Source organism: Puma concolor, chromosome E3 (assembly GCF_028749965.1).
Source record: "Puma concolor isolate L17-30 chromosome E3, mPumCon1.1.hap2, whole genome shotgun sequence".
Taxonomy (NCBI): Eukaryota; Metazoa; Chordata; class Mammalia; order Carnivora; family Felidae; genus Puma; species Puma concolor.
Window position 1 is genome coordinate 34,502,914 of NC_141682.1, and position 26,726 is coordinate 34,529,639.

A 26,726-nucleotide genomic window follows, 5' to 3' on the forward strand; every position below is an offset into this window, starting at 1 on the left:
CTTCAGTTTGATTTCACTAACATGCCGGCTGCCGCTTAGAGAGGGAACAGGTCGGTGCTGTTTTGACGGGTCTTGGTGCTAAGCGCTGAAAGTCTCCTCTCCAGGCCGAATTAATAGCAGTTCACCTTAATTTGCAACTTAAGTAGAACGATATCTGAGGTTGAAATGAAGCCCTTCATTTCCTCTCCTGCTCACCCTCCTTGTGTTGACTTTCCTGTCCGTCCTCCTTCCTTCTAGCTCTCCCGCATCATCTCCCTGTCTCCTCACCCTTTCTCTTGACACCTTCTAAAAGTTTCTCCCTGTCCTTGTCTCTCTCCTGTACTTCAAAGAAAAAGTGTGGAGTCCCTACTACGTGCCGGGCTCTGCGCTGCCTGCTCGTCACAGACAGTCTTGTTTAATTGCCACAACATCCTTGTAACAGTAGGTGGAGTTGTGCTATTTATAGGTGACACACAGAGGTTCACAATGACTCAGAGCTTAACTAGGGTTGTGCAGCTGGTACATGGCAGAGGTGGGAATCCAAGCCTAGATTTCTCTGATGCTAAAGGTCCATGCTGTTCTCCCGCCGCCAGTGGTCCCGCAATCTGCCAGAACCTTGGAATCTCCTGGGGAGATCTAGCAATCTCAGTGCTTGGGTACCACCTCCATATTAATTAGCCTGGGAGAGGCGGGCCTGGGGGCCGTCCAGAATTCTTCTTCTCCTTTATGTCTGTTTTTCTTAGCATCTACACCAAAGTGTATGTTGAAGTATGTAGCAGAAAAGCCCTAAGGATGGGTAGGGTTCTTGTCCCAGACCTCTTAGGGGGAAGGACTTGCCTTTCTAGAAGGTGCTGCAAGAAATCACAGGTGTGCCTTTGCCTTCCTGATGCAGGTGGGCAAGTGGGAGAACCAGAGCCTGAGCCTCAGGCACGCCGTGTGGCCGAGGTACAAGTCCTTCTCAGACTGCGAGCCGGACGACAATCATCTGAGCATCGTCACCCTGGAGGAGGCCCCCTTTGTCATCGTGGAAGACATTGACCCGCTGACCGAGACGTGCGTGAGGAACACTGTGCCGTGTCGGAAGTTCGTCAAAATCAAGTGAGTCCGGGGATGCTGTCGGTTGGATGTGCCCAGTCCTTTAACACAGCCTGTATCATTGACAACAGTGGTATCTGTAATATAGTAGTAAAATTTAATACACAATAGATTATTATAATAGTACATCATAACCTGTGATACTAGATTTTTTAAAGACTTCAGTAAATAGCGGGACTTATGCCAGCTGGTCTGCATTCACTTACTTCCGGCAACGGCATTTGCAGGTAGGTGGTATTACCCGTCTTAGAGATTTAAACTGAGTTATGGGCAGATTAAGAAACATGTTCAGGGCCATCCAGCTAGTAAATGGAGGACCTAGGACCCAGACGCCGTCCACCTGCTTCACTGCCAGTCCTTAACCTCTCTGCCAAACTGATCCTCCCCTTTGGTCTTTCCTTAAAAAAAATTTTCATGTTTATTTATTTTTGAGAGAGAGACAGAGACAGAGTGCGAGCAGAGGAGGGGCAGAGAGAGGGAGACACAGAAGCCAAAGCAGGCTCCAGGCTCCGAGCTGTCAGCACAGAGCCCGAGGTGGGGCTTGAACCCGTGAACCACAAGATCATGACCTGAGCCGAAGTGGGAAGCTTAACCGACCCAGCCACCCAGGCGCCCCCCAAAAATTATGTTTTAATTTTTCTGGCTGCTCCCTCCTCCAGCCCTGCACATCTGCTTCCTTCCATCTCTTGTATATATCCCAGACACAAACTTTTCAAAAACTTTGAAAACTTCTCTCTGTGTGGAGGTCATGGTACAGCTGTACCCCTCACGTATGACCTTATGATGTGATCAGCGTGGAACTGACCTTCTGGAAGTTTCCCAGCTCACCGACAGCAAGCCCACATCACCTCTGGGCCGTTTCCTCATTTATTAACAATCAAAGGAAGAACTGACCATTTTTATGAGAGCTTCTGGTTAAGTTTCTCCCTAATATGTAGGCCCTTTGGTGAAGCATAAAGCTTCATGACCAGGTCTAAGGCCCTGGTTATAGTTTTCTGGGGCAAACACAGACACGGCCCTTGTGGGGGATTTCACCAAAAGGAAAAGACCTACCATTGGAATATTTCTGTGAGTATTTTCTGAGTGTGTCCTTTCATCTGGATAATTCTCCTGTGTCTTTTAAGTCTCAACCACTCCCTCCCCAAGTTGGGTTTGTTCCCCCTCCTTCCAAAGAAACCTGGAGTGTCTCTGTACCTTGGTCTGTTCAGGGCACTGTGACAAGTCACCACAGACTGCATGGCTTAAACACAGACACTTCTCATAATTCTGGAGGCTGGAGTCCACGGTCAAGGTGTCCAACCAGGGGCCTCTGGTTTGAGACGGCCATCCTCTCACGGTAGCATCACATGGTGGAGAACGGACAGAAGAGAAGCAAGGTCTCCTGTGTCTGTTTCCAAGGACGCTAATCCCATTCATGAGGCCCTCACCCTCTGACCTAATGACCTCCCAAAGGCCCCACCTCCTGACCCCATCACATTGGAGTTGAGAGTTTCAACACATGAATTTGAAGGAACTCAAACATGGAGTCCCTACCACTCGATCTCTTTATCACCCGATTTTATGGCTTATACCCTCCCTGGAGGGTAAGCTGCCTACATACAGGAAACATGGCTTCTTAGTCTTTGTACAGCCAGGGACCCACAAAACATAACACGGTAATGTTGATAATGATTGAACAGATGAGCACCTGGATACTTTTTGTCCCACTCTGCAGATTCTGACCGAAGCCTTCATTACACAAGGTGCAAATCCCCAGAGCTCAGCGCTTGGGACAAAGATTTTTTTTTTAATATGATTGTTAAATGTATTATGAAGGCAGATTCTGGTTTAGAGGGGAAAAAAATTATTTTTTATCAACGAGAAGCTTCTTTGGAGTTAAAATTCTGAATAGATTAGTCAATAAATAAATATACTTGAAGCACAGTTCGTGTGTGAGGCATAGAGCTGTGCTGAGCTGGGACGACAAAGGACAGGATCTTAGGGTATAGCATGTACACAGCTCAAAAACAACTCAGCCCGGAAAGGAAGGACAGATTCGTGTTACGATACGCCTGGTGAAGGATATAAATAAGGCGGTGTGATAAGAGACTAACTTGAGGTGAGATGCAAGATGACCCAGAAAAAGATGACGAACATGTGAAAAGCTGGGGGGCTGGCAGGGAGGAGCCTTCCAGGTACAGGGAACAGCAGCTGCAAAGTCCCCAAGGGAGGAGAGAGATTAGCAAGTTTGGGCAACAGAAAGAAGCCCAGTGCAGGGCTAGAGAGTGATGAGCTGGCAGGGGGTCGGGGGGGAGATGGAAGGAGTAAATGTGGGAACGTTGTCCCAGGAGATTTTGATTTGGACGGGTGTTCCTGGAGTACAACGTGGTCCGATGGAGAAGGCAGAGTGTTGGGTGTGAGGCCAAGACTGTGACCTCAGTAGGGCACCCCCTTTATGACAGCAATGCCTGCTTTGTCTCAGTAGGGCCAATCCAGTAGGGCCTCTTGGGATCCACAGTCAATAACAGGAGCTTCAAATCTTTAAAATCAGAAGCCTTGGGGGCGCCTGGGTGGCGCAGTCGGTTAAGCGTCCGACTTCAGCCAGGTCACGATCTCGCGGTCCGTGAGTTCGAGCCCCGCGTCGGGCTCTGGGCTGATGGCTCAGAGCCTGGAGCCTGTTTCCGATTCTGTGTCTCCCTCTCTCTCTGCCCCTCCCCCGTTCATGCTCTGTCTCTCTCTGTCCCAAAAATAAATAAACGTTGAAAAAAAAAATTAAAATCAGAAGCCTTGGAGTTGACGACAGTAGGTCGCCAAGTCCTGAGCCACATTCGTATGGAGAAAATGAACCCCCCAATAAATTACTCTCTTTAATAGAACTGACTTTTTTTTTTTACTGGACAATATAAACAGATTAACAGGTTCAAATTCACCTTTTTGGTTCCTGTGGGAGGTGGCAGCTTGCGGCTTCCCTTTTCCCGCTTGGCAACAGGACAAGTTTACTGAACATCGAGGTGAAATCGAAGTGTCTGAAAGCCATAGACAATTACTGGGACCCGTTCGTCCCAACATTAACACATAGCAGATCAATTGCCTTTCCTAAAGGTAATATCTCTGAGGCAGGCCGGTTGGTTCTAAGAAGGATTCTGTGAGGTAACATGATTATATTTTTTCTGGGTGATAATCTCCCAGGGTAAAGCGTTTGTCTCTCACTTCTGGAAAATGGTGGGGTCTTGAGGACACAAATCAATCTTCTAAAAACATAGGTGACAGGAAATGAGCTGAGAAACCAAGCGTTTCTTTTCATCTGTTAGTTGGGTGTTAGGGTATAAAGAGAGAATTGAGGAAAAATTAGCTGGCTTGATATTTCGGGGAAAAACGGCCATACTGCCAGTGAATCCCCCAAACTGCCAAATTGTTGGTAAGAAGAGAGGATATGTATTCTTAAGCACTTACCTGAGAGGCACTTTGCATATTTGTTTTCATCTTCCCAACTATCCCACAAGGTAAGCCCTCACCTTTTCACTTTACAAGTAAACTGAGGCTTACGAGTGAGGAGACTTATCTGCATCTTCCTGGTTGTTAGGGGCAGACCTAGGACCTGAAAAATGGCTCCGTCTGACTTGCATGGCCGTGATCCTGTCCACTCGCCACACTGGGAAACTGCAGAACTGGAGAGCTGGGTCACTTATTGGATCCCTTTCCCCACATTGGCTTCTATGGGTCATCCTTTCTTTTGGATGAGGGTGGGGAGCGGGGAAAGATTGCATTGGGCACATTTTTTAGATGGCTGTGTAGTTAAGTCACGCCCCCCCACCCCACGCACGTATACAAGGGCTGTGATGGGAACCAACTGAAAATTTCTACTTACAAGCGGGTCTGTGTTTCCAGAATCCCCATGATAAATTCATCTGTTGCATTCGCTGCATGTGTCTTTTTCACCCTGTGTCCTTAGGGTTTAATTCCATGTCTTATACACAGTAGGTACTCAGTGGGTGCTTGTTGGGTGAAAATGCATTAATGACCATGGGTATCTATAAATATACCTAGTATTAGGAGACATAGGGGAGATAATTAACTCATTAACTGGCCGAGGTTCCCAGCAATGCCAAAGAATACCACCGTATGCCTGTGACCCTGAATCTTAAGCCTGGGGCATTCATAACTCCTGTCCAGACTCTCCCAGGAATCCTGACCAGGGGAAAGAAGACCCTATGATAGACGAAGAGAGGGGGAAGAGAGAGAAGGAGACGCAGGTGGGAAGAGGGAGAGAAGAAGCATTGATGCATGGCCCATGGTGGCCAGGAAGAAAAAGAGAGAATTGGATCTGACCATGTTTTTCAAAGAGCCACAGATCAATACCCAGCAGGAAATCGTTATTTGGACATGCCATTGATTTAATGTACCTAGGACACATTTCTATCATGTTTATGGCATTTTGCAACCTGCTTCCATTACTCAAAGTCACATTGTCAAAAGAACCCATGTTCATGGACAAAGATATACATCAATGGTGCTTGATGTATGTGTATATCTGATTATATATGTAGTATATACTCACTGCAGTTGTTCTTGGGGGGGGGAGGACTAAAAATATGAAAAAGAGAAAAAGTTATTTCTCACCATTCAAAAATAGCTTTGCTTCATATTTCATTGTTTTTCCATCCAGATATGGTTTATAAGCTCATCTGTTTTTATATAGCCAGGACTGTTCTGTATACATCACTGTGTAACCTACTTTTTTTTCTATGATATGGAAATGGAAGTGATTTCCTATTGTGATGTTGGATTTCCACAAACATCACTGTGGTGCTTAGGTAACAGTCTGTTGTGTAGATGAGCCAGCAACAGAATATTCAGACAGAGCACGTATCTCGTGACATGCATAAGTCAGAGAGCTGAGCCAATGGGATGCCCCATCACAAGGTAGCCCAAGTGTATTGCCCAGAGAGCTGTTCATCGTCCTACACGAGCTGTCGAACTGGGAAAACCCTGTTTCCTTCCTTTTTTAAGGCATTTCTGATTTGTATGGGTGTCCTTTGAATATGACTCGGCCAGGTTAATAAAGCAAGGTGGCTGGTGCAAAGCAACATATGTCACCTTGGTAGTTGATGATAGCTTTTAAGAAAGCAGTACCCTGTGTATTTTAACAGGGCTTTTTCCTGATCAAGGACACTGCTATTTAGTATGTCACCTTTTACACTCGTGCTATGTAGGGAGGGAGGGAAAATGAAATGAACGAGCCCTCATTTGACAGATGACTCTATCAAGACACATTAAGTCCGTGGACTCAGGCACAAGGTGGACCCCAAGTCTTCTGATTCTCAGCCAAGTTTTCCTCAGTAAGGAAAGTGCCCTTCCTACTATGTAAGGCAGCCATTATTTCTTCTCTTTGGTTGCAAACCTCTATCTGCAGTGGTAGGATAAAGCAAAACTCTCCTCCCACTGAGAGTTTTATGTCTTCCTTCCTTCTTCTCTTTTCCTGTAAGCATTTATAGTGTGGCTTAGATCATGTTACTGAACTCTGGTCAAAAGAGGTTGTATGTGTTATAAAGTTAAGAATAAGTCAGTTAAGTGTCTGACTTCAGCTCAGGTCATGATCTCACAGGGTGTGAGTGTGAGCCCCGTGTCAGGCTCGGTGCTAAGAGCTCAGAGCCTGGAGCCTGCTTCGGATTCTGTGTCTCCCTCTATGCCTCTCTGTCCTTTCCTTGCTCACGCTATGTTTTTCTCTCTCTCTCTCTGTCTCTCTCTCTCTCTCTCTCTCTCTCCCTCTCTCCCCCTTTCTATCTGTCTCAAAATTAAGCGTTAAAAAATTTAAAAAAAGAATAAGAGGCAGTAACTCTTATCAGTGTAATGGGGGAGACAAATACTACCTAAGAGAAATGTCATGAAGGGTAATCCAACAATTAGTAGAAAGCATGGTACGTGGTACAAATAATAATCACTCAATAAAAGTTAGCCATTGTCATGGTTACGCTCATCCTTAAGAACACCTTCTACCTGTGCTGTTGTAAACTACTGCATGTCCTTGGAAAAGCCACATTCTCATTTTTGAGCCTCTATTTCCCACATGGATATAGTGGAAGCGTATAGGTAATGACTGCCAACAAATCTTCCGGCGCTAATATTCTACGGTCTCACGGTGTTTTCCTACAGCAATTCAACTAACGAGGGGATGAATGTTAAAAAGTGCTGCAAGGGGTTCTGCATCGATATCCTGAAGAAGCTCTCCCGTACCGTGAAGTTCACCTATGACCTCTACCTGGTGACCAACGGGAAGCACGGCAAGAAAGTTAACAACGTGTGGAACGGAATGATCGGTGAGGTAAGTGGTCTTCCTCCCCCTAGGGCTGTCATCCAGACTGGGGCCCGCAGTGCTCAAGGGCGGTGGGAAGGAGGAATAAAGGCGCTGTGCTCCTTTGCCTCGTGTGCAGGTGGTCTATCAACGGGCGGTCATGGCGGTCGGCTCGCTCACCATCAATGAGGAGCGTTCTGAGGTGGTGGACTTCTCTGTGCCCTTTGTGGAGACGGGGATCAGCGTCATGGTTTCAAGAAGCAACGGCACGGTCTCACCTTCTGCTTTTCTAGGTATGTGAACGCCATGGTCGCTGCCATTTACCTATGAGGAATTATAGGTATTTGTCTTGTTGGCTCAAAGGATGGAACCAAGGAGGACCTTGCTCACTTCCATTTAACAACATCAGTGCGTTCCAGAGTGTGTCGTATTTGGTGTGTTTCTTTTTCTTAGGTTTATTTTTGAGAAGGAGAGACAGAGACAGAGCGTGAATGTGGGAGGGGCAGAGAGAGGGAGACAGAGAACCTGAAGCAGGGCTCCAGGCTCTGAGCTGTTAGCCCAGAGCCTGACGCGGGGCGTGAAGCCACGAACTGTGAGATCATGACCTGAGCTGAAGTCAGACTCTCAACCAGCTGAGCCACCCAGGCGCCCCCAAAGTGTGTCATATTTGAGTGATCCCAATTCACATCCCCCCTGTCACCCCATTAACATCTTTCATTTATCTCTAACTTGGAACTATTGGCTGAAAATACAAGCATGTATTCAGATACTGGTCTTGATTGTGTGCAATGTAGATTAGTAGATATATGTCTTAGAGCCTTGAAAACATTTAAAAAATAAATCTTCTGTCCGTAGTTCATTTAAATCAGCCCATACGCCTTTATATGGTATCCTCGTTCCCATCTTCCACCCCTCGCTGATGTGACAGCCATTTATTTACTGGCTGTAAAGGTGAAATAATGATGAACGTGCCGTGATCTATACCAGCACTCTGATAAACAAAATAGAAGTAGCCGAAAGAGCATACACTGATTGAAAATTAATGGAATCGTATTTTAAATGTGACTGTCCTTCAAGCTGAATGGTTTGGAAGGGAGGAAATTCCTTACTCTTAACTATTCCATAAATGTATGTTTTGACATAAGTTTTGTTTTGTTTTGTTTTGCTTTTTTGTCATTTGTGTTTGTGTTTTTGTTTTGGTTTGTTTTAGAGCAAGGTAGATCTCTATTTTCTATCTTGTTTTCCTTAGCAGTGTCAGTATTTATGCATTAAGTAGCCTGACTACAGGTGTAGAAACTGCATGAGACATACCCAAGTGTTATTTTTTTTTTCTTTAAAAGATGGTATTGTGTGGAGTGTTTGGTTACCATCAGTGGTTTTTGACAGTAGCTATCTTGAAGATGGTGGGATTTAAATTCCCTTTTCCTTGGCACCCCCATCAGTGGGTTTGTCCCAGATTTGGGAAGGTGAAATTGAACATTGACCCCAAAAGCAAACTGCATAACAGAGGGAACTATTAAAGTCACTGAAATTTGTTACATTTTTCCAGACACACACACACACACACACACACACACACACACACACCCTTGTCTGGTAGAGAGCTAAAACTTGCAGACGAGAGCCAGTCTGTGGACACTGGCTCCAAGCCCATAGTCTTACTTGTCCACCATCTTCTTTTATATGTCATGGCGCATCCGGTGAAACCGTCTGTGTTTCATTCCCTTCAGTGGAACATTGGCTAACAGGATTTTGGGTGCCGCCTCACTCACAGAGACCTATGGATTTGCCATTTTCGTTTCTGATAATCCATTTAAGCTGTTGAAATCCTTACCACTCCCTGGATTTGATTTTGCACTCCTTACTTCCATTCTCCTACCTTTGTTGGAGTAACATGGACCTTGACACACACACACCTCATTATGTTCCTTTTGTGCCTTTGTCTGATATGGATAATGCACCCATATCTTAACAACAGAGCTTCACTACGCCAGGAGAAATGCAGCCGCCCAATAGAGACGACACGGGCAGAATCTTAACGATGAGCGGGAGACCCTCATGCACAAGCCACTGCTTATCACCAATCTCCCATTACCTGGCAGACTCTGTAACAGAGCTCTTTGGCCCTGGGGGTTAAGAAAAGGTTGGAGGAAGTGAGTTCATGGAAAGAATGGAAAGACATGTGTTTCGTTTCACAAGTTGTTGACATACCTCCATAGTGAGAGAACATTTTTTCCAATTCAATCAGAGAAGAAAAAAATGCCAACAACTGGCTTGTCTCATAAAAAAAAAAAAAAATGGGTTGCTGATATCAAATCTGGCCTCAACCCAGTTTCACCTAGATTTTTATCTTACCTGCATTAGTTGAACATTTCCATAAAAAGTCAAGCATTTTTGCTAAGTTTAGCCAAGCCTCCTTACCTGCCCCCCCTTATTCTTCCTCCTGTATCTTTAAAAATAAAGTAAAATAAATTGCAGCCAGAGGAAACTATTTTCAAAGCAGTTTTTACACAGTAGGCTTAATATGTTTTCTAGTCACTAAATTACATCCCTGTTCGATTCACTGTGCACCCCCTTATTTATGGCCATTATCTGCAGGTTTTGAAAGTCATAATGAGCCATGCTAAGCTACATTTTTCCATTCACTGGCTCAGTCTTCTGGAAGAGCCCAAACATTCAAAATCTGATTGCACTGCTCTTCATTACTTCCTGTCCTCTCTCCGCTAACTCCATTAACTCACGTCGGAAACGCTTGCAGGTAAAGCCTCCCAGGCTTTGTGTGCAAACGTAACCAGCCACTCTTCAAGGACAGAGGTGGCGTCTGGTGCAGTATTTTCATTCATTTACTTCCAAAGACTTTCCAAGCAGGTTGGATTGTTTGAGCCAAAGAAATGCTGATCTGGAGCCTCCTAGATGGAAGCCCCTTCATGGACAAATGTTGAATCTGTTTTAAGCCAGTCGAGGATGTAATCCAGAGCTATCCCAAATGTTTCTGGGTCATTCCTTAGACACTATAGATGGCGCTTCACCATTATTCCAGTGCTTTTCTATGTTGTGGTGGTGGCGGTGGTGTGTTAACAGCAATCCTTAAGGGCACTTCATAGGCACCTAACTTATCAAAACCAGAACACTGGGGGCGCCTAGGTGGCTCAGTCGGTTAAGCAGCCTACTTCAGCTCAGGTCATGACCTCGCGGTTTGTGGGTTCAAGCCCCACTTCGGGCTCTGTGCTGACAGCTCAGAGCCTGGAGCCTGCTTCTGCTTCTGTGTCTCCCTCGCTATCTGTCCCTCCCCTGCTCATGCTCTGTCTCTCTCCATCTCAAAAATAAACAAACATTAAAAAAAATTTTTTTAATAAACATTAAAAAAAAACTTTTTTAAAACCAGAACACTAGAGCAGGATCCTTTTATCTCTCTGCCGTGCTCACGAGCCAAGGGGCAGGTGTCGCTTCCAAGTGGGGAAACGTCTGGGATCAGTTGCTTGATCAGGCCTCCACCTTACTTTTGGAACAGTTAGTGTCAGCATTAGGATGCATCAACTGCCAAATGAAGCCATGTGCGTGAAGTATTCAGTAAGGATGGCCCCTAATATGTTGTATCATGTTACTGCCACCTGCACTGGCAGTGAAGTTATCCGATGAATAAATGTGCATGTTTGAAACCAGGACACCTTTTTCAGGACCACGAACAGCACACCGCTACCGCCATTGCCACTGCTGGTTCTGGCTTTACCCGCGGAATCAAATAGTGCTTCCACTGGATGTACTGTGTGTGTGTGCACAGCAAACTTCACACACCATCAACTGCTTTCCATGATTGTGCTCTTTTACTCATCATGGTGACCCTCCTCCCGTCAGATGCACCATGCCATTAACATACCCAGCTTGGAGAATTAGTTCACCATTTCTCTTCTTGAATATTGAGTGTGTTTAATCTCCTAATTATTTCTTTATTTCTTCTCCCTTTTGGGCACACCTCAATACCCAATTGCAATGATTTCAGGGATATAATATTGTTATTACCCAAGCTAATTTCAACTAAGATATATCATGGTTGCAACCTCATTGATTTCTTCCAACTCACCATGTGTTATTTAACCTAAGTAGCCTGTGCTGGTACCTGATCCTTTTTAACATATCTGCACCATGGAAACTGCATTGCAAAGCATTCCTGCCAGTTTTTAAATTATCCAATGTAGTTAAAGCTTCGGACGTATTAGTTTCTTGTTATATAGTAAGCTCATTAAACTGGAATTTATGATGACCCCTAGCTGTGTTAGGTAGTCACAGGCTTTAATGATAGGGTGGCTTGCTACCAGCCTAGTTCTTTATGATTATTACCAGCTTCATCAGAAAAACAATTTAAAAATAATAAAATGCCTACTATTCAGGGTGTTATTGGGCTTCTTATATTTTACCCTCAGAAAATGTTTGCTTGTGATGAAAAGGATTATAACTTTATTGGTACCCAAGGGCAGTTTCTTCCCAATGATGCATTCAGGTGGAGATATGTTCATTTTCCAAAATTTTTGTCTGTGTTGATTTTCTAGCAAATCTGTGACCTGTGTGAATACAATGGCTCCATTCAGCCCATTTTCATATCCTCAATCAGACTGAATATAAGCGTTAATTTATTTTACATAAAATCTCTTAACTTTCTAGAGCATTCTAAGATTTAGAACCTTGTGACTTGGCCTGCCCTTCTGAGACATCCATATGAAAATGAGCTGATGTAAACTACTTTTAGGGGAAATTACCATCTCTCCAAATACTCCTTCATTGTCTCTCTTCTTTGAGCAATGCTTTTTTCACCCAATTACCATGCGAATATGATATCCTCAGTTGACTTTTCAAATGCATTCAAGCCCATTTACAGCATCAACAAGATTTTAAAATTGTAGAGATCTCATCTGTCTGGAGCAGACGGCAGAGGGGAGAGTGTGGTAGTCCGAGCAGTGGTGGCAGACGTTGACCTTCCAATATTGATTGCTGTCAGCCCCCTGATTTTACAATCCTTTTCTACCAGGTTATAGTGTGCCCTTTCCTTCTGGAATTCCCCACACATCGTCCCTCCAGCATGTAAGAATCCAAGTGAAAATAAGAATAAAACCCATGCTGGTCAGCAGAAGCCTTAGAATTGACTCTTTGGGCCGGGTCTTGCTTCCCCATAGCATTGGTCCCCAGGATGATGCTATAATCATATCAGACCCGACGGACTCTCTATTTGCTTTCTTTTTCCCATTTGTTTTTACTTTCCTTGACCCGATTTGGACGGTGTCCTATGCTCTTCTCTATTTTTACCCTGTTATGTACAGTCTTGTAAAATGCCTCAAATGTTCTGCAGCATGAAGAATGGTGGAGACGTATGAACCGACAGGGATTCATAGCTTCTTTTGAATGATCAGATGCTCATGAGGGAGGGGTGAGCCTGCCAACAGACCTCTGGGCTTCCCGCTGGCCCTGGTTGTGAGGATCCGCAAACTGACCGTGTTCCACTCCTCTGGCCTGTTCATCCGCAGAACCGTTCAGCGCCTCCGTGTGGGTGATGATGTTTGTGATGCTGCTTATCGTGTCCGCCATAGCTGTTTTCGTCTTCGAGTACTTCAGTCCCGTTGGATACAACAGGAGCTTAGCCAAAGGGAAAGGTGAGACCTCCCTCACACTGACCCTGTTTCATTGACTTTCGACAAAGATTTCAGGTGGAGAGCACATCCTCCTGTGTGGGCTTGCTCTTGGGTTCCATGAACGGTGCCAGGTCACCGATGCTATTGGTAACCCTGTACACTTTGCAGGTTATTTGCTTCAACTAAAGAGGGGATCAAACAAAACGGAACACTTTTAATCGTGTTATCCTGTGGCAGTCTGTCACCGTTAGGTGGAAACCACTGGCGATTTGTTGAGAAAGCAGATTTGAAGAAGTTTTTCTAGCAATTAACATTTAAAATCTGTGTCAGAAGAAATGTTCAGGTTGTTTTGAGTCTCGACTTCAGTCCAGGCAGAGGAAATGGCTTTTATAGATACTAGTTTAAGAACATTCTCCAGACTACTGAATCACACTTGAATTCATTTGATGGTAAAAATAGTTATAAAGTGGTATTTTCCCCCAAAGAATTACATTTTCCTCTTGATAGTGCCTGACCTTAGTGCATTGTACTTGATAAAGCTGCCATCAGTAGATAGAAAATCGCACTGGGAGACATTCATTGGCTATAACTTATTAAGAGGCCCCTGTGCAAACCAATATTCATGTTAGAGACATAAACACATTACATCACTCTGAGTGACTCTTCCTCAGTGCACAGCACGTTCTAAGTGGATGGCCTCGGGAAGGCTGCTTGGACCAAATCCCTTTCCTGAAAAATGACTTAGGTTGGTGGAAGACAGTAGGCATACAGCCATTCAACATCAGGGTGCTTCAACTTGCCACATATTCTTATCCGGAAGATTCACTATTGGAAACAGTCAGCAGGTCATGGGAATCTGCTAGGAACTTAGTTTTCTTGAAATCCTCCCACTTCTTAACCACTGAAGAGTGATGGTAACTACATGAACCATCTCCAGTCAAGCTAACATAGTGAAAATGCCATAAGTAATCATAAATTGTGTTTTAAATGGGAGAATCACCAGCCTCCACTAAAAGGGCAATGGAAGTAACCAGTACAGAGGTTCCAACAGAGTGGGGTCTGGGAGGGTTTTCTGGGAGTGATTGCACCAGAGTGGAGTCTGTAGTTACATTCGTAGAATCAAAGTTTGTGCTGTTTTGTAAATTCATGCATTTCTCTGACGAGTGTTTATTGAGGAGGTACTATGTCCCAGGCCCTGTGCTAGCACAGAGGGACAACATGATAATCTGGGTGGAGACTTCCTGATTTCCCCCCTCCCCCTGCCGGGGAGCTGAGAACTTAACTTGTGAAGATAACACATGAACACGTAACATTAATAATCACGGATGGTAATAAGTGTCAAGGGGAGTAAAAGACAAAGTGAGGTGACGGGTGGGGGCACTGCTTTAGATAAGATGGCCAAGCAGGGAAGAACTTCCGGAAGACAGGACATTGGAGCTGAGGACCCGAAGGAGTGAGAAGTCATGTGAAAAATGGAAGGACAAGCATTTTGTGCAGATGGAACAGCAAATACAAAGAAAGACCTTGACGTTGAATCAATCTGGATGAAACAGAAAAGACGTGAGTGAGAGCGGTGGACAGTGATACAAGATGGCGGGAAAGGCGGGACGAAACATGTACAGCGTAGGAGGATCACGGGGCTGCTCTCTTGGGATAATGAGAAGGGCAGGCAGGAGTGGAAGGAAGGTGCTAGTTTTCTGAGAGAAAGGATTACAGTGGTTTGGACTTGGCTGGAGATTAGTGGATAAATCAGGTATATATCTTTCAAGACAAAAAAACAATCCAGAGGCCATCACATGCAACAACTCCTTCTCTGGCCAAAGCTCACACTTGGAAGACTATTGTAAAGCAAGGAATTGAGCAAGCAAACTCCCCAGCCCTTCCGTCGCCTCGAGGCTTTTTGTTTCCTGCTCATCTGCTTGTGGAAACTCCAGACATGACAGCTACAGGTTTCTTTGTGCAAAATGGCTTTCTGTTACATTTCCCGGCACGTTATGGGGAAGGTTTTATGTCCGGCTCAGTAATAGTATTCATGAATCAGAAGTTCACAAAAGTCTTGGACAGAACCCCTGCAGCTGCCTATTTCTGATTCCCAAATAGCCATCACTTCTGGTCAGCCTCATTCGCTAATAAAATTAAGTAGTTCATGAAGTTAACTGGATTGACTCTAATTATTATTTTTTTTCCTAAGAGTTCTTGGCATCTTGGGAATAAGTCCAGAAGATTATAAAACTAGGCAAAGAGAAACAGAAGCGCTTGAGATTGAGAATAACAAAATTAATTGCCTTCCCTTTGATGTGCTGTATGGGGTTATTATAAATATTGCTGCAGCCTGGGTTTGGCCTCCAGTGTGCAGAAAGCTTGCTTCTCCCAGGCTCCCTGCCCAGAACTTCATACCACCCGTCAATGATTCACTTCTGCTACTTTATTTATTGCCCACTCTGCTGCTGTTGCCAACCGAAGTCTGAGTAGATCATTTTTTCATATCTTCATTTACTTAAATGACATAAAAATTAACCTTCTGTTAAAGGAAGTCCTTTTTCCCATGAAATGAGGGCATAAATTGATTTTTTCCCCCTTGTGCAAAACAGACATGAAAGCCGAAAGGCTTGCATTTTACAGCCCGCAGATCCCACCCCCACCCCAATATATTGTGCCATGTTGTTCTGCCTCTTTTGTGAAGATTGCTACAAAGAACATTTAAGAATCTTAAAAGGGATACGTAGCTGTTGCGGGGATACACCGAGGAAGAAAAAGTGCTGTGATATCAGAGTTCATTTTCCGTGACCTGCAACCAAATGTCTTTCATCTGTGAAGTGGTGGGAGAATTCAGCTGTTATTCGGGTTCCTTGATGTCTCCACTTGCAGACAACTGAAAAGTTGGGTTTAATTCCTATATTGTGCACACTTTACGTCTGAGTTTGAACAGGAGCAGTTGCGAGGGACAATTGGATTAGACTGCCACATGTCAGTCCCACTGGACCGCATGGTTCTTACCGGTAGCACGGCCTGTGAGAACTGAAGCGACCCCACACATGCATTTCTGCAAGCCTTGCTAGGCTGATTAAGGAGATTGGCTCCCCCAGATGGAAATCGAATCCAAATTTAAAACCACATTTTGCAGAGCCATTTTCTTTTCCTTTCTCCCTTGTTTTTTTTTTTTTTTTTTTTTTTTTATTTCGCCTTCTTTTAAGAAATGTGGCAAAAAAAAAAAAAAAATCCAGCTAGATAGAAATGTGGGGGAAATGCTCATTTTTAAAGATGCAGGGAGTGTGGTGGCTGTGGTTCTGGGACAATGAAGTACCACTGTGAGACGGTCCCATCTTCCGGCACCCGGCAGGATGGCTGGCAGCCGCCGCATTGCCCTTTCGAGAAAGTTCTGAGAATGTCCTTCCTGTTATTCGCAGCACCCCATGGGCCTTCTTTCACGATTGGAAAAGCTATATGGCTCCTCTGGGGCCTGGTGTTCAACAACTCCGTGCCCGTCCAGAACCCCAAAGGTACCACCAGCAAGATCATGGTGTCCGTGTGGGCCTTCTTCGCCGTCATCTTCCTGGCCAGCTACACGGCCAACCTGGCCGCTTTCATGATCCAGGAGGAGTTTGTGGACCAAGTGACCGGCCTCAGTGACAAAAAGGTAAGGTCACCTTACTTCCCTCACTGCCCGAGGGGCTGATCTTAAATGCTCTCTTCTCAGAAGGGCCCATCCAAACCCATCAACTCTAAAGCACAAAGCCAGAGGGTTGGGTTTTTTTTTTTTTTTCTTTTAACTTGAATTGGCATCTTTCTAAAAATTTTAGAAACAGAACCTGAGGCTTAGCCCTCCCAGATCTAAAAGATTCCGGGTCTAATTTGGAAGCACCGTTTCCCCAAACGGTCATCTGTCATATTTAGAGAACGATGACGGTGGCACTGCGTTCCAGCTCAGGCTGGAGTTCTCCCCGTAAGAGAGCGCGTGGTGTTGGAGGAGACCCACGAGCCTGGACAAGGAGAAACTTGGGTGGGGTGGAAGTGGGGTGCTCTGAGCCTGTAGCGACGTCCCCGTTCTCTGGCATTGGTTGAGTCTCTAATGTGCCCCACGCCTGGATTTCTCATCTCTGACACGAAAGAAAGTCGTCTCTAAGGCCTGCCCAGAGACAAACTAACAGCGCCTTTGTACCCGTGTAGCCGGCCAGCCCCACCGTCTGCATTCCTGACTCACCTGAAATTTCCTCAAGGGCACAAAAGGAGCAGAGAGGCTTTTCATTCGCCACCGGCTCCTTTTTACTCAGAAGCCTCTCCAGCCCTCCCTCTCGGGGCGGGGCCGTGCTTCCAATGTCACACCTGCTGTCTCCAGTCTCTGCTAGAATGTCACAAGGGAGGCGGGGTGGGAGTGGCTGTTCAGAAAGGCACCCAGAGGAAGAAAAGAGGTAAACCGGGTGCAGCCTTCCGTTGAAATTTTAGGTTCGGGAAGCATATCCTGACTTGCTAAGCTCAGCAGTGTGGGGACTGCTGCCTCACAAAGATTTTCTGTCTCGCGTACGTGGATAATTGTCTCTCTTCATAAAATCTCACCAGCATGTCTTGCTGACTTAAGTCTACATGTATTCTTTTGGCATTCATCAACAAACCGCTGAATAGAAAATCAACCATGAAAGGCCCTAACAGCTTATCTGTGACATATGCCGTGGTTGAAAGAGGTAGAGAGAAGGCCTGTCATCAGAAAGATGATGAGTGGCAGGGGTGAGTGGTTGGCCTCTCTCTGAACGCCTCCCACTGTGGCGGGAGTAAATGCCACTCTACCATGGCGACAGAGCCCTCTATTTATCTGGTGCACCCCTCAAGTGTTCCCTCCCTCTTGCTCGCACAGCCCCCCTCCCTGTGCCCTCAGTACCGCAAGCAGATTTCCACCACAGTGCCCTTGCACTTGCTCGGCCCTCTGCCTTGAATGTTCTTCCCCATCATCCATGGCTGGCTCCTCCTTGACTTTCAGGTCTTTTAGGGAAAATGTCACCTCTTGGGAGGGGTGTTCCCAGCCACTGTGGCGAACTTGGCAGCTTGCGCTCATAATCCCACGATACTTCAGTTCTAGTAGAGAGAAATAAACAACACACGCATGAATGTAAACGGGGAACAAAATTCCAGGCAGGAACAAGTATTATCAAGGAGCTAAAACCTGTGAGATTAACGTTGACGTGGCTGGAGGGGCTATCAGGGGAATGCTTAGGAGAGAGTTCTCTGGCACTTAGCAGGTGCTCAGGATATGTTTGTTGGGTGACAAATGCATGCTGTGTAGGACACTGTAGGCATCTCACCTGGGTCTCCTGGGATCCGTCTTCCAGCTCCGTGTACCCATCCCACTTTTGCTGACAAAGGCTCATAAGGGGGATCTTCACAGGAGGATCACCTTGGGGCACTAGAACGGTAAACTTCTGGAAAGGTTAAGTTCCCACAATCCCTTCGGTTACCTCTAAACAACAGCTAACCAGTGTGGGAGCACAAAACCCCAGCCGTTCCTTTGCTTCTGGGCAGGGCAAACTCAGAGGTGCGATTTACTCCATGCTTTCATAGTCACAGAACCTGGCTGTGCCTCCTCATTCCTCCCTGACGTTTAGGAGAAGAGATTGTAGCGAAAGAGGCAGACAGCAGTCGTGAATGTGCCTTGTAGTCCATAGAATCCCCCACGGCCACCGGCACCGGTACGTGCCTCCGTCACATCAGGGGAACGAAAATACGTTTCCTCGAAGAGGCAGGTTGAGGTACAGCAGAAGCATCGGGAACCAGGATTTTTCAGGAAAGTAGTTCGCAGCCTATTTTGCTTTTTGTTGCTCTTTTCAAAGGCAAGGGTGAGAAAAAAAAATCCCTTGCTACGTAGTTTTGGGTCTAAATAACATGGCCGCTTGTGGGAAAACTAATTAGAACCACTAATAATTTGACTGACCTTCTCTGGCTTTGAGACACCTCGTAACAGATACCACATCCTCATGGGACACAGCTCAGCTCCCAAGCTCAGAGCATTAGTGGCACTCAGATAGTTCGTTTAATTAAATGTTTGCTACAATTAGATAAACAGCAAAATTCTTGGAGTAAATAAGCTAAATGCTCCCAGAAGAGTAATAGCAGATACACCGAGAAAGTTTACAAAATAAAAAAATCTATATGGAATCAATTTATTTTAATACTGTACACACTCAGGGTTTTTTTTTTTCCTTTTTTTTCCTTTTTTTTTTTTTTTTTAAATCATGATTACCTATGTAACAACTCAGGTTTATGATGCTTTTAAAGCATTTTGCAGTCTTAGTGCTTGCTGGGAAAAGCACCGTTGAAGCCCGTGGCGCACTCAGATGAGCTCAGGCTTCGGTTCTAAATAGGCAGATTCATAGGTAGATGTTCCCCTAGGAAATACTAAAGAAAAGTTGAAATGTTGATGGGGAAGCTTCCCAAAAAGGGTGGGGGAGCTCCAAGGTGAATGTAGTGGCGAGAGCAACGCCAGGTTTGGGGTCAAATGAACCTGCGTTCCAACCCTCGACCTTGCCATAAAATGGTTGTATGGCCTTCGGTATGTCAGTATCCCCAAGGCTTAATTACCTAATAGGAGTGGGGGCGGGTATTAATACCTTTCTGGCAAGGTTAATATGAGTATTAGCAATAATCCTCACACCGTGCCCGGCACTTGGTAGGTTGTCCTGTTAGAACTGCTACTTCCTCCTTCCAGCCTCCTCCTCCTCCTCCTCCTCCTCCTCCTCCTCCTCCTCCTCCTCCTCCTCCTCCTCCTCAGCCTCGCTGCCTCATGAGCTGTTCCGCACCTCTGGGGGCTGGGAGCGTCGCTGCACCAGCTGGCCTCTTGTGACAATGGGGGGAATTCAGGAGCCTGCCTCGGTAGCGGAGCCCACGAATGTGTCCCCGTGGAGTTGTGCTGTCCCCGAGTGCTGCGGTTCTGTTGCTGGGTGGGCACCGGCTGCACAGAGGCCTCTGAGCCTCTCCTCCCTTCTAAGGGCCGCAGTCGGTTGATGCTGACCTCCAGAAGCTCGTGGGGCATCACCAGCAGTTGCAGACCATACTCGAAATACAGCTCCACGTGCCAGTGACCCTTATCTGTAGTCACAGAAGACAGATATATTTTTAATTTTTTTTTTAGTCTTTATTTATTTTTGAGAGAGAGCGAGAGCTCAGTGCAGGGTGGGGAAGTGGGAGGGGCAGAGATGGTGGGGGGGAGGGAGATGGAGAATCAGAAGCAGGCTCCAGGCTCCCAGCTGTCAGCACAGAACCGGACATGGGGCTCGAACCCACAAACTGCAAGAACATGACCTGAGCAGAAGTCAGACGCTCAACCAACTGAGCCACCCAGGCTCCCCTAGTTATTTTTAATAAATGTGTAGTTTGGATGTGTAAGAGGAATAAAGAAATGTCCTGGTCCATTGCCACATTTGCTCTAAGCATTTTATTCCCCAGATCTGCATCTGTACTTGCTCTGTCCTGAAGGGCTTGCCTTGTCTTGCCCCCTTGGATGACTTCCAGACTTGTTCACATACTGGATGGGAGAAAAGTTTAGAATATAACCCTCCTAATCCTTTGTTCTCCAGATTAGAAGGAAACTGGCTCCATTATTTGGCTAAAGTCACTTTGGGTGACAGCAGGTGATGAGGCAATGTGTATCAAGCCACGTATTCTTTGAAGGACCAAATGATTAATTGCAAAATCGGTCCCCAGTTTACACATAGAGAAACTGAGGCTTGGAGAACTTAGGCAGCTGCCCCAAATGACTCAATTCCTAAGGGGCAGATGAGGAGCTGAACTGTCTAAGCCTAAGACCAAGTGAAGGCAATGAACTTGACCAGGGAGTATAGTCTTCAGAGAGAGAAGCCCCAGGGAGTTCCACTGACTCCCTCCACCCCCGGCATCGTGATTACATTGCTCTGTGGTCTTGCTGACCATGGATATCTCTGTACCACCCTTTCCTCTGCTACAGCCCACATCTGTTTTGTTCTCTTTGGACACAGAACTCTCTGGGAGAAAGTTGCACAAGAAATCATTTCTGAAAACTACACGGACGATGTCCTCAGTGGGAGGCCCCGGGATTTAAGAGATGACCCACACTTGCCTCGTGTGCCTACGGTCTATTTTTCACACTGTAGGTCCTAGCTTTTTAGTGAGCCCTGAAATTAATGTAAGGGTTGTGGCCATTAAAGAAATAGAACATCTCAGTGACATCAGAATAGATCACATGTAGAAAGAGTGCAGGGAAGTGGCACGTGTGTGTGTGTGTGTGTGTGGACAGGGTATACATGAAGAATGTCCTAGTCCATAGAGTGTGTTTTGAGAGTCATGCTGTAAAAAGTTTGACAGCCTTGGGGCACCTGGGTGGCTCAGTCGGTTAAGCATCCAACTTCAGCGCAGGTCATGATCTCACTGTTCGTGGGTTTGAGCCCCACGTCAGGCTCTGTGCTGACAGCTCAGAGCCTGGAGCCTGCTTCAGATTCTGTGTCTTCCTCTCTCTGCCCCTCCCCTGCTTGTTCTCTCTCTCTCTCTTTCTCTCTCTCTCTCAAAAGTAAATAAGCATAATGAACATAAAAAAAAATTTTTTTTTTTAAGTTTGACATCCTTTACTCTAGTGGGAAAGGTTTTTGGATCTCGGTGCTGGGCTGAATTTTGTGGGGGTGATGGTACAGTTAAGGCCTGAGAAGTGTGGAAGTTCACCACTGAGGCTGAACATCTGCCTCTGTCACTGTGCAAACCCAAGGTAGGGACCAAAGCAAACCTGTAAAGAGCTACGTGGCCCCTCTGCTGCAGACGGGGAGTGAAGGGGACGACATCTGGTCAAGTGGACCATCTCCCATGCCTCTGGAGATCGGAAGCAGCTGACACAGCACCTGGATTTATACAGAGTACTTACCTGTGTCCCCAGAGCAGGCGGCTGCCGTGCCCACGAGCGGGGCTGGCGCCTCTTCCTCTTTTGGTGATGAATTGAGGCACTGCCCGCCAGAGGGAGTGCAAAGAGCATTTTGTTGTTCATGTGCACACACACACACACACACACACATGCACACACACTCTACCAATGCAAGGCACCCAGCAGGAAGATCTCATTTGGCCAATGTATGGCCACTTCCCCCCAAATGCAGCGGTGGCTGCTTATTACACAGCAGCTTGCCTAACTCAGGGGACACGATTTTCAAGTGGAAATTTTAATTAACGGTGAAATGAAGTGTGAGTCTGGAAGGAAGAATGATGGTTGTGGTTGGTCTGGCTCGGGTGAACTTGGATGCCTTCTCCAGCAGTTCTTAGCTGCGTGTAAGACATGCTGACCTAGAAGTCTCAGATGCCTCTGGATCCTAGCCCTGGTCCCGCCATGGGTTTGCTGGGCATCCTTCCCTTCTGTGGGTCGCACGGTCCTCCCTCTAAAAGAGGAGTGGTTACTAGCGACGGACTTTGTGGAAGGACAGAGTTCAGACTTTAACCTGAGGTCAGGCATAGGTGCGATGGAATTCTGGGCTGCTGCTTGCAAGCAGTGTGATCCTAAATAGGTCATGTAACCTCCCTCAGCCTCAGTTTCCCCATCTGTAAAATGGAGCCTCTAAGATTTGTTACCTGGCAGATTCGTTGTGCAGATTAAATGCTACAGCATCTGTAAAGTCCTTGGCACAACGCTGGCCCTAAGCAAGTCCTCAAAAAGTGCCAGTCATTATCATTACTGTATAGTTCCAGAATTTCCTATTTCATGGAAAAATGAAGCCCAAGTTACTTTTTTTTTTTTTGTCCATGCTGATAATAAAATTGAAAAGTAATAATAACTATTTTTGAGTGCTCATTCTGTTGCAGGCACTATTTTAATTACTTGACAAATTTTAACAATTTTAGAATGCCCCACTAACGCCTACAAGAGGAGTACTGATCTGGAAAATAAATGGAGGCAGTATAAAGTGACTTATCTAGGGTCTCATAGTTCATAAATGATAGAACCTGATTTTTTAACTTTTGAACCTGAGCTCACACTTGTACCTATTGCCCTCTGCTGACTCTAGATTTTAATTCTGTTTCTGGGACTCAGACCTAGTACTCTTGACTCCTAATCTCACTGGGCTGTCCAGGCACTGCACTTATGAACACAATATCAGTCAATCAGGGAAGACAGTGGAGCATGGACAGCCAACCTTAATGGAGGCTTGAGAGCCATTCAAGATATGGGCATCCCCAAGAAGCTAATGGTTCCAGCTCAAGAAACGTTTGTGGAGGCTGCCATTATGCCTGGAATATATTAGGCCCCCAATAAGTGGGCCATGCATGAATGAGCGAGTGGGGAATGAGTAAATGGCAAACACAGAGTTACTGTAGGGGAGGAAACATAATTTTCCCTCTACCCTTGTAGGTTCTTGGCTGAGATACCTCTATAACAAAAGACAGATGAACAGGAGAAAAACAAACAAAAGTTTAATAGCATGGATACATTCTGTAGACGTGGGACATGCCCAGGAAAGCCAAGTAACTCTTTGCGATGGCCCAAGCCACCAACTTGACCACTGTCACCAGCTAAGGACAAAAGAGAGACAAGGGGGGGCGGGGGTGAGGAGTCCTGTTAGGGGAGCTTGTCAGGAAAAGCACAGTAAACAAGGATGAGGGCTGTTCTATAGACTTAAGTTGGTGCCTTCAACAATAAGAGTTTCTAGAGATGAGCCATCTTCCTTCTCTAGGTGCTGAGAGGCAGACACCCCTACCAATATCAGTGTGTCTCTTACAAAAGGGCTTTTACTCTTCAGACCTTGTCCTGTGTCTGCTGTTTGTAAAAATAACCAGCCGAAGAGAATCCTTAGGCCAAGGAGGCGTATCCTGGCGTGATACATTGAGTTGTTCATCATTGCCCAGGGGTGGTCATGGTAATTGTGAATGAGGTTCAGACAAGGGAGTGATTGGTGGGGAAAACAGAGAAATTTCATGAGAAGGTAGATAAAATGAACTGAGTTAAAGTAACACCTTCATTTCGGCACAGTTAGTGTTTCCTGAGCACGGCCCGTGTGCCCACCGCAAGGCCAGTCTATAATGGGGCCGAAAAAAGTTAATCCAACAAATGCCTGTCGCACACGCAGCCAGGCCCTGTGCTCGCCACTGGGGGGACAGTTGGGAACGAGACACACACTGTTTCTGACCTCTCAGAGCTCACGGGCCAGTGGCAGGTGGGATTAAATAAAAAAGGAAACAGAAATGAATGGTTTTTCAGCTGTCCTGTGCTAGGGCGTGCATATGTTTAACTCCCGACACAAGACACAATGGTGGCTGACTTCTCCTCCTTCTTTCTTTGTCTCTGTCCTGTCTGTCTGTCTGTCTGTCTCTCCAGTTTCAGAGACCTCACGACTATTCCCCACCTTTCCGATTTGGCACGGTGCCTAACGGCAGTACCGAGAGAAACATTCGTAATAACTACCCCTACATGCATCAGTACATGACCAAATTCAATCAGAAGGGAGTGGAAGATGCCTTGGTCAGCTTGAAAACTGGGTAAGGATGATGGGGATTTGTTTTCTTCTCTGCAGGCCTGCCAGCCCATAAACCTCACAGAAAATGACTCTGCGTGCCTTGGTGCTTACCTGCCTTCGCAGCTGTGTTTTCTGGAAAGTGGCTGTGGTTCAGATGAACCCCACGTGAGGGCTCTTTTTGTTAATCTCATGAGCACCACAGGTTTCCTTCTGAGTCGTGTTAAGGAAACACAAATCCAGGACACTTGAAAATGCAGAGAACCAGAGGGGTTTCTTCAACTGATAAAGAAGTTGGTGCAACCCTGTGGGATATTTCAGCCAGAGAGAAAGATCTAAAGGGTCTGTTAGCCTCTCGAAAGTGCTGAAAACAAAGTGCTGCAGACTTTTATCTGATTTGGGGTAGGAGTTTTTGGCGAGTGGCCGTATGTAAAAGCTGATAGTGTAGCACTGATGAAGCAGAAAGGAAAGCTGGAGAGAAGAGCAGTGTCTCTAAAGGTGCAGCCGATGTCCCCGTCCACCTGTTGGCACTGCAGAGTGTAGCCCACTCGGAGGAAGGACCTGCTGAGAAAAGACCGCAGAGGCTAGGATCTTGGGAGGTGAAGCTGGAGTGTGCCTCTCCTCCCCCTGTTGATACCGTGTGTGGCTTGGGACAGACGCTGAGTTGTTCCCAGCCTCATATGTAAGATGGAAATCCTAACGGGACCTAATTCATAGGGGTTTTGTGAGGATTGAGGGAAGATGTGCCGGAAAGCATTTTGCACAGACACGACCCGACTGCCAGTGCTCTTATTTGGTGTAAAGGTTAAGTTCTCTTCTGTGGCCTCTTCAAAATGCTGAGGATGTGCAAAATGCGTCTTGGGGGGTGTGAGACATGACTGTTGTGCATCATCCCGTAGTTTTGTCCACAGCCTCTTCCTTAGGGGCCCTGTCTAAACCCTCAAGCCCAACCTCCGCACAATTTCCAGGAGCTTTGGCCGGTCGCATTTTGTCCCTTCAGTCTCTTTGGAATCTCTTTGGTATCTCAGCAGGGGCTGGGACAACACGTCTTGAGAAGTCGAGGCCATGGCTTACCCCAGACTCGTTCACGTGCTGCGCATTCTAGCTCAGAGTGATTTTTAAAACATCTCATCGAGGCTGGACACAAATGCAGAGAAGATACACACATTAAGGACAGTGCTTGATGACTTTGTCCAAACTGACCATCCGTGGCCAATCCCTAGAAACCCTGCCACGCCCTTTCCCCCCCCGCCACCAGCCTCGCTTCTAACACCATAGACTCATTTGGCCTGTTATTCTAGCATCTCAGTAAGATTACACCGGACGTCTTCTTTTCCACTCGCCTTCTTTCAGCCCAGCAGTCTGTTTGCGAGATCGCCGCATGTCACAGCAGGTCTGTCATTGCCATGGCGGTGTGGAAGTCCACTGTGGGGACATGCCACAGAGTCATCCTCGTCTGCTAGTCGTGAACGTTGGGGTGGCGTCCCATTCGGGGATGTTTGGGGTAATGCTTCTAGGGGCATTCTCACACGTGCCCTCGCTGCACAAGGGAGTACACCGCCCTTGATACATACTTAAGACAGGAATCGCCGAGCTGTAAAATGCACGTGTGTTTGATCTCGGTAGATACCAGAAAATTCTGATGACTTTCCAGTTGAGCCCCAGATATGGGTTTTGTATGTTTGTTTCTGCCATGGTCTTTTCTTCAACATACACTGTCGGTTTGGATGGACCATGAACACAAATGTGGATGATAGTGGTTAGAAAGAGTGAGTGGAGTCTCGCTGGCCCCGTCTCTATCTATCTGTCACCCAGTGCAGCAAATGGGTTGTTTTCTTGCTTTCGCATTTAAAAAAAAAAAAAAACAATATGAACAAAAGGGAGTCGCGGAATGGAAACGGTTCCTAGCCGTAAATCGTACACATTGTTTTCTGGAAGCCATATAATAATTACGACATCCATCCCAGCAAACCTGGGCAGCTGGCAGCTTTACTCTAGACTCAGTTTTCCATGTGAGAAATAATTTGTGCTATTACAGCAAACTCAGAAACCAGAGTTGGAGGAGTAGGAGTCTTTTTTTAAAAAATATTTATTTATTTATTTATTTATTTATTTATTTATTTATTTATGGAGAGCGCGAGAACACAAGCAGGGGAGGGGTATAGAGAGGGACACATAGAATCCGAAGCAGGCTCCAGGCTCTAAGCTGTCAGCACAGAGCCCAACACGGGGCTCGGACTCATGAACTGTGAGATCATGACCTGAGCCAAAGTTGGACGCTTAACTGACTGAGCCACCCAGGCGCCCCTGTATGGA

General features: G+C 46.1%; 1 protein-coding gene across 1 annotated transcript in view; it reads left to right on the plus strand.

Moving 5' to 3' along the window:
* Positions 1–26,726, plus strand: part of GRIN2A (glutamate ionotropic receptor NMDA type subunit 2A) — a 372,343-nt gene that overhangs the window by 294,329 nt on the left and 51,288 nt on the right. The window contains exons 6-11 of the mRNA XM_086691293.1: positions 872–1,077; positions 7,207–7,375; positions 7,485–7,638; positions 12,862–12,987; positions 16,374–16,603; positions 24,275–24,435. Of these exons, the coding sequence (XP_086547419.1) occupies positions 872–1,077; positions 7,207–7,375; positions 7,485–7,638; positions 12,862–12,987; positions 16,374–16,603; positions 24,275–24,435 (1,046 nt within the window). The remainder of the gene's footprint in view (positions 1–871; positions 1,078–7,206; positions 7,376–7,484; positions 7,639–12,861; positions 12,988–16,373; positions 16,604–24,274; positions 24,436–26,726) is intronic.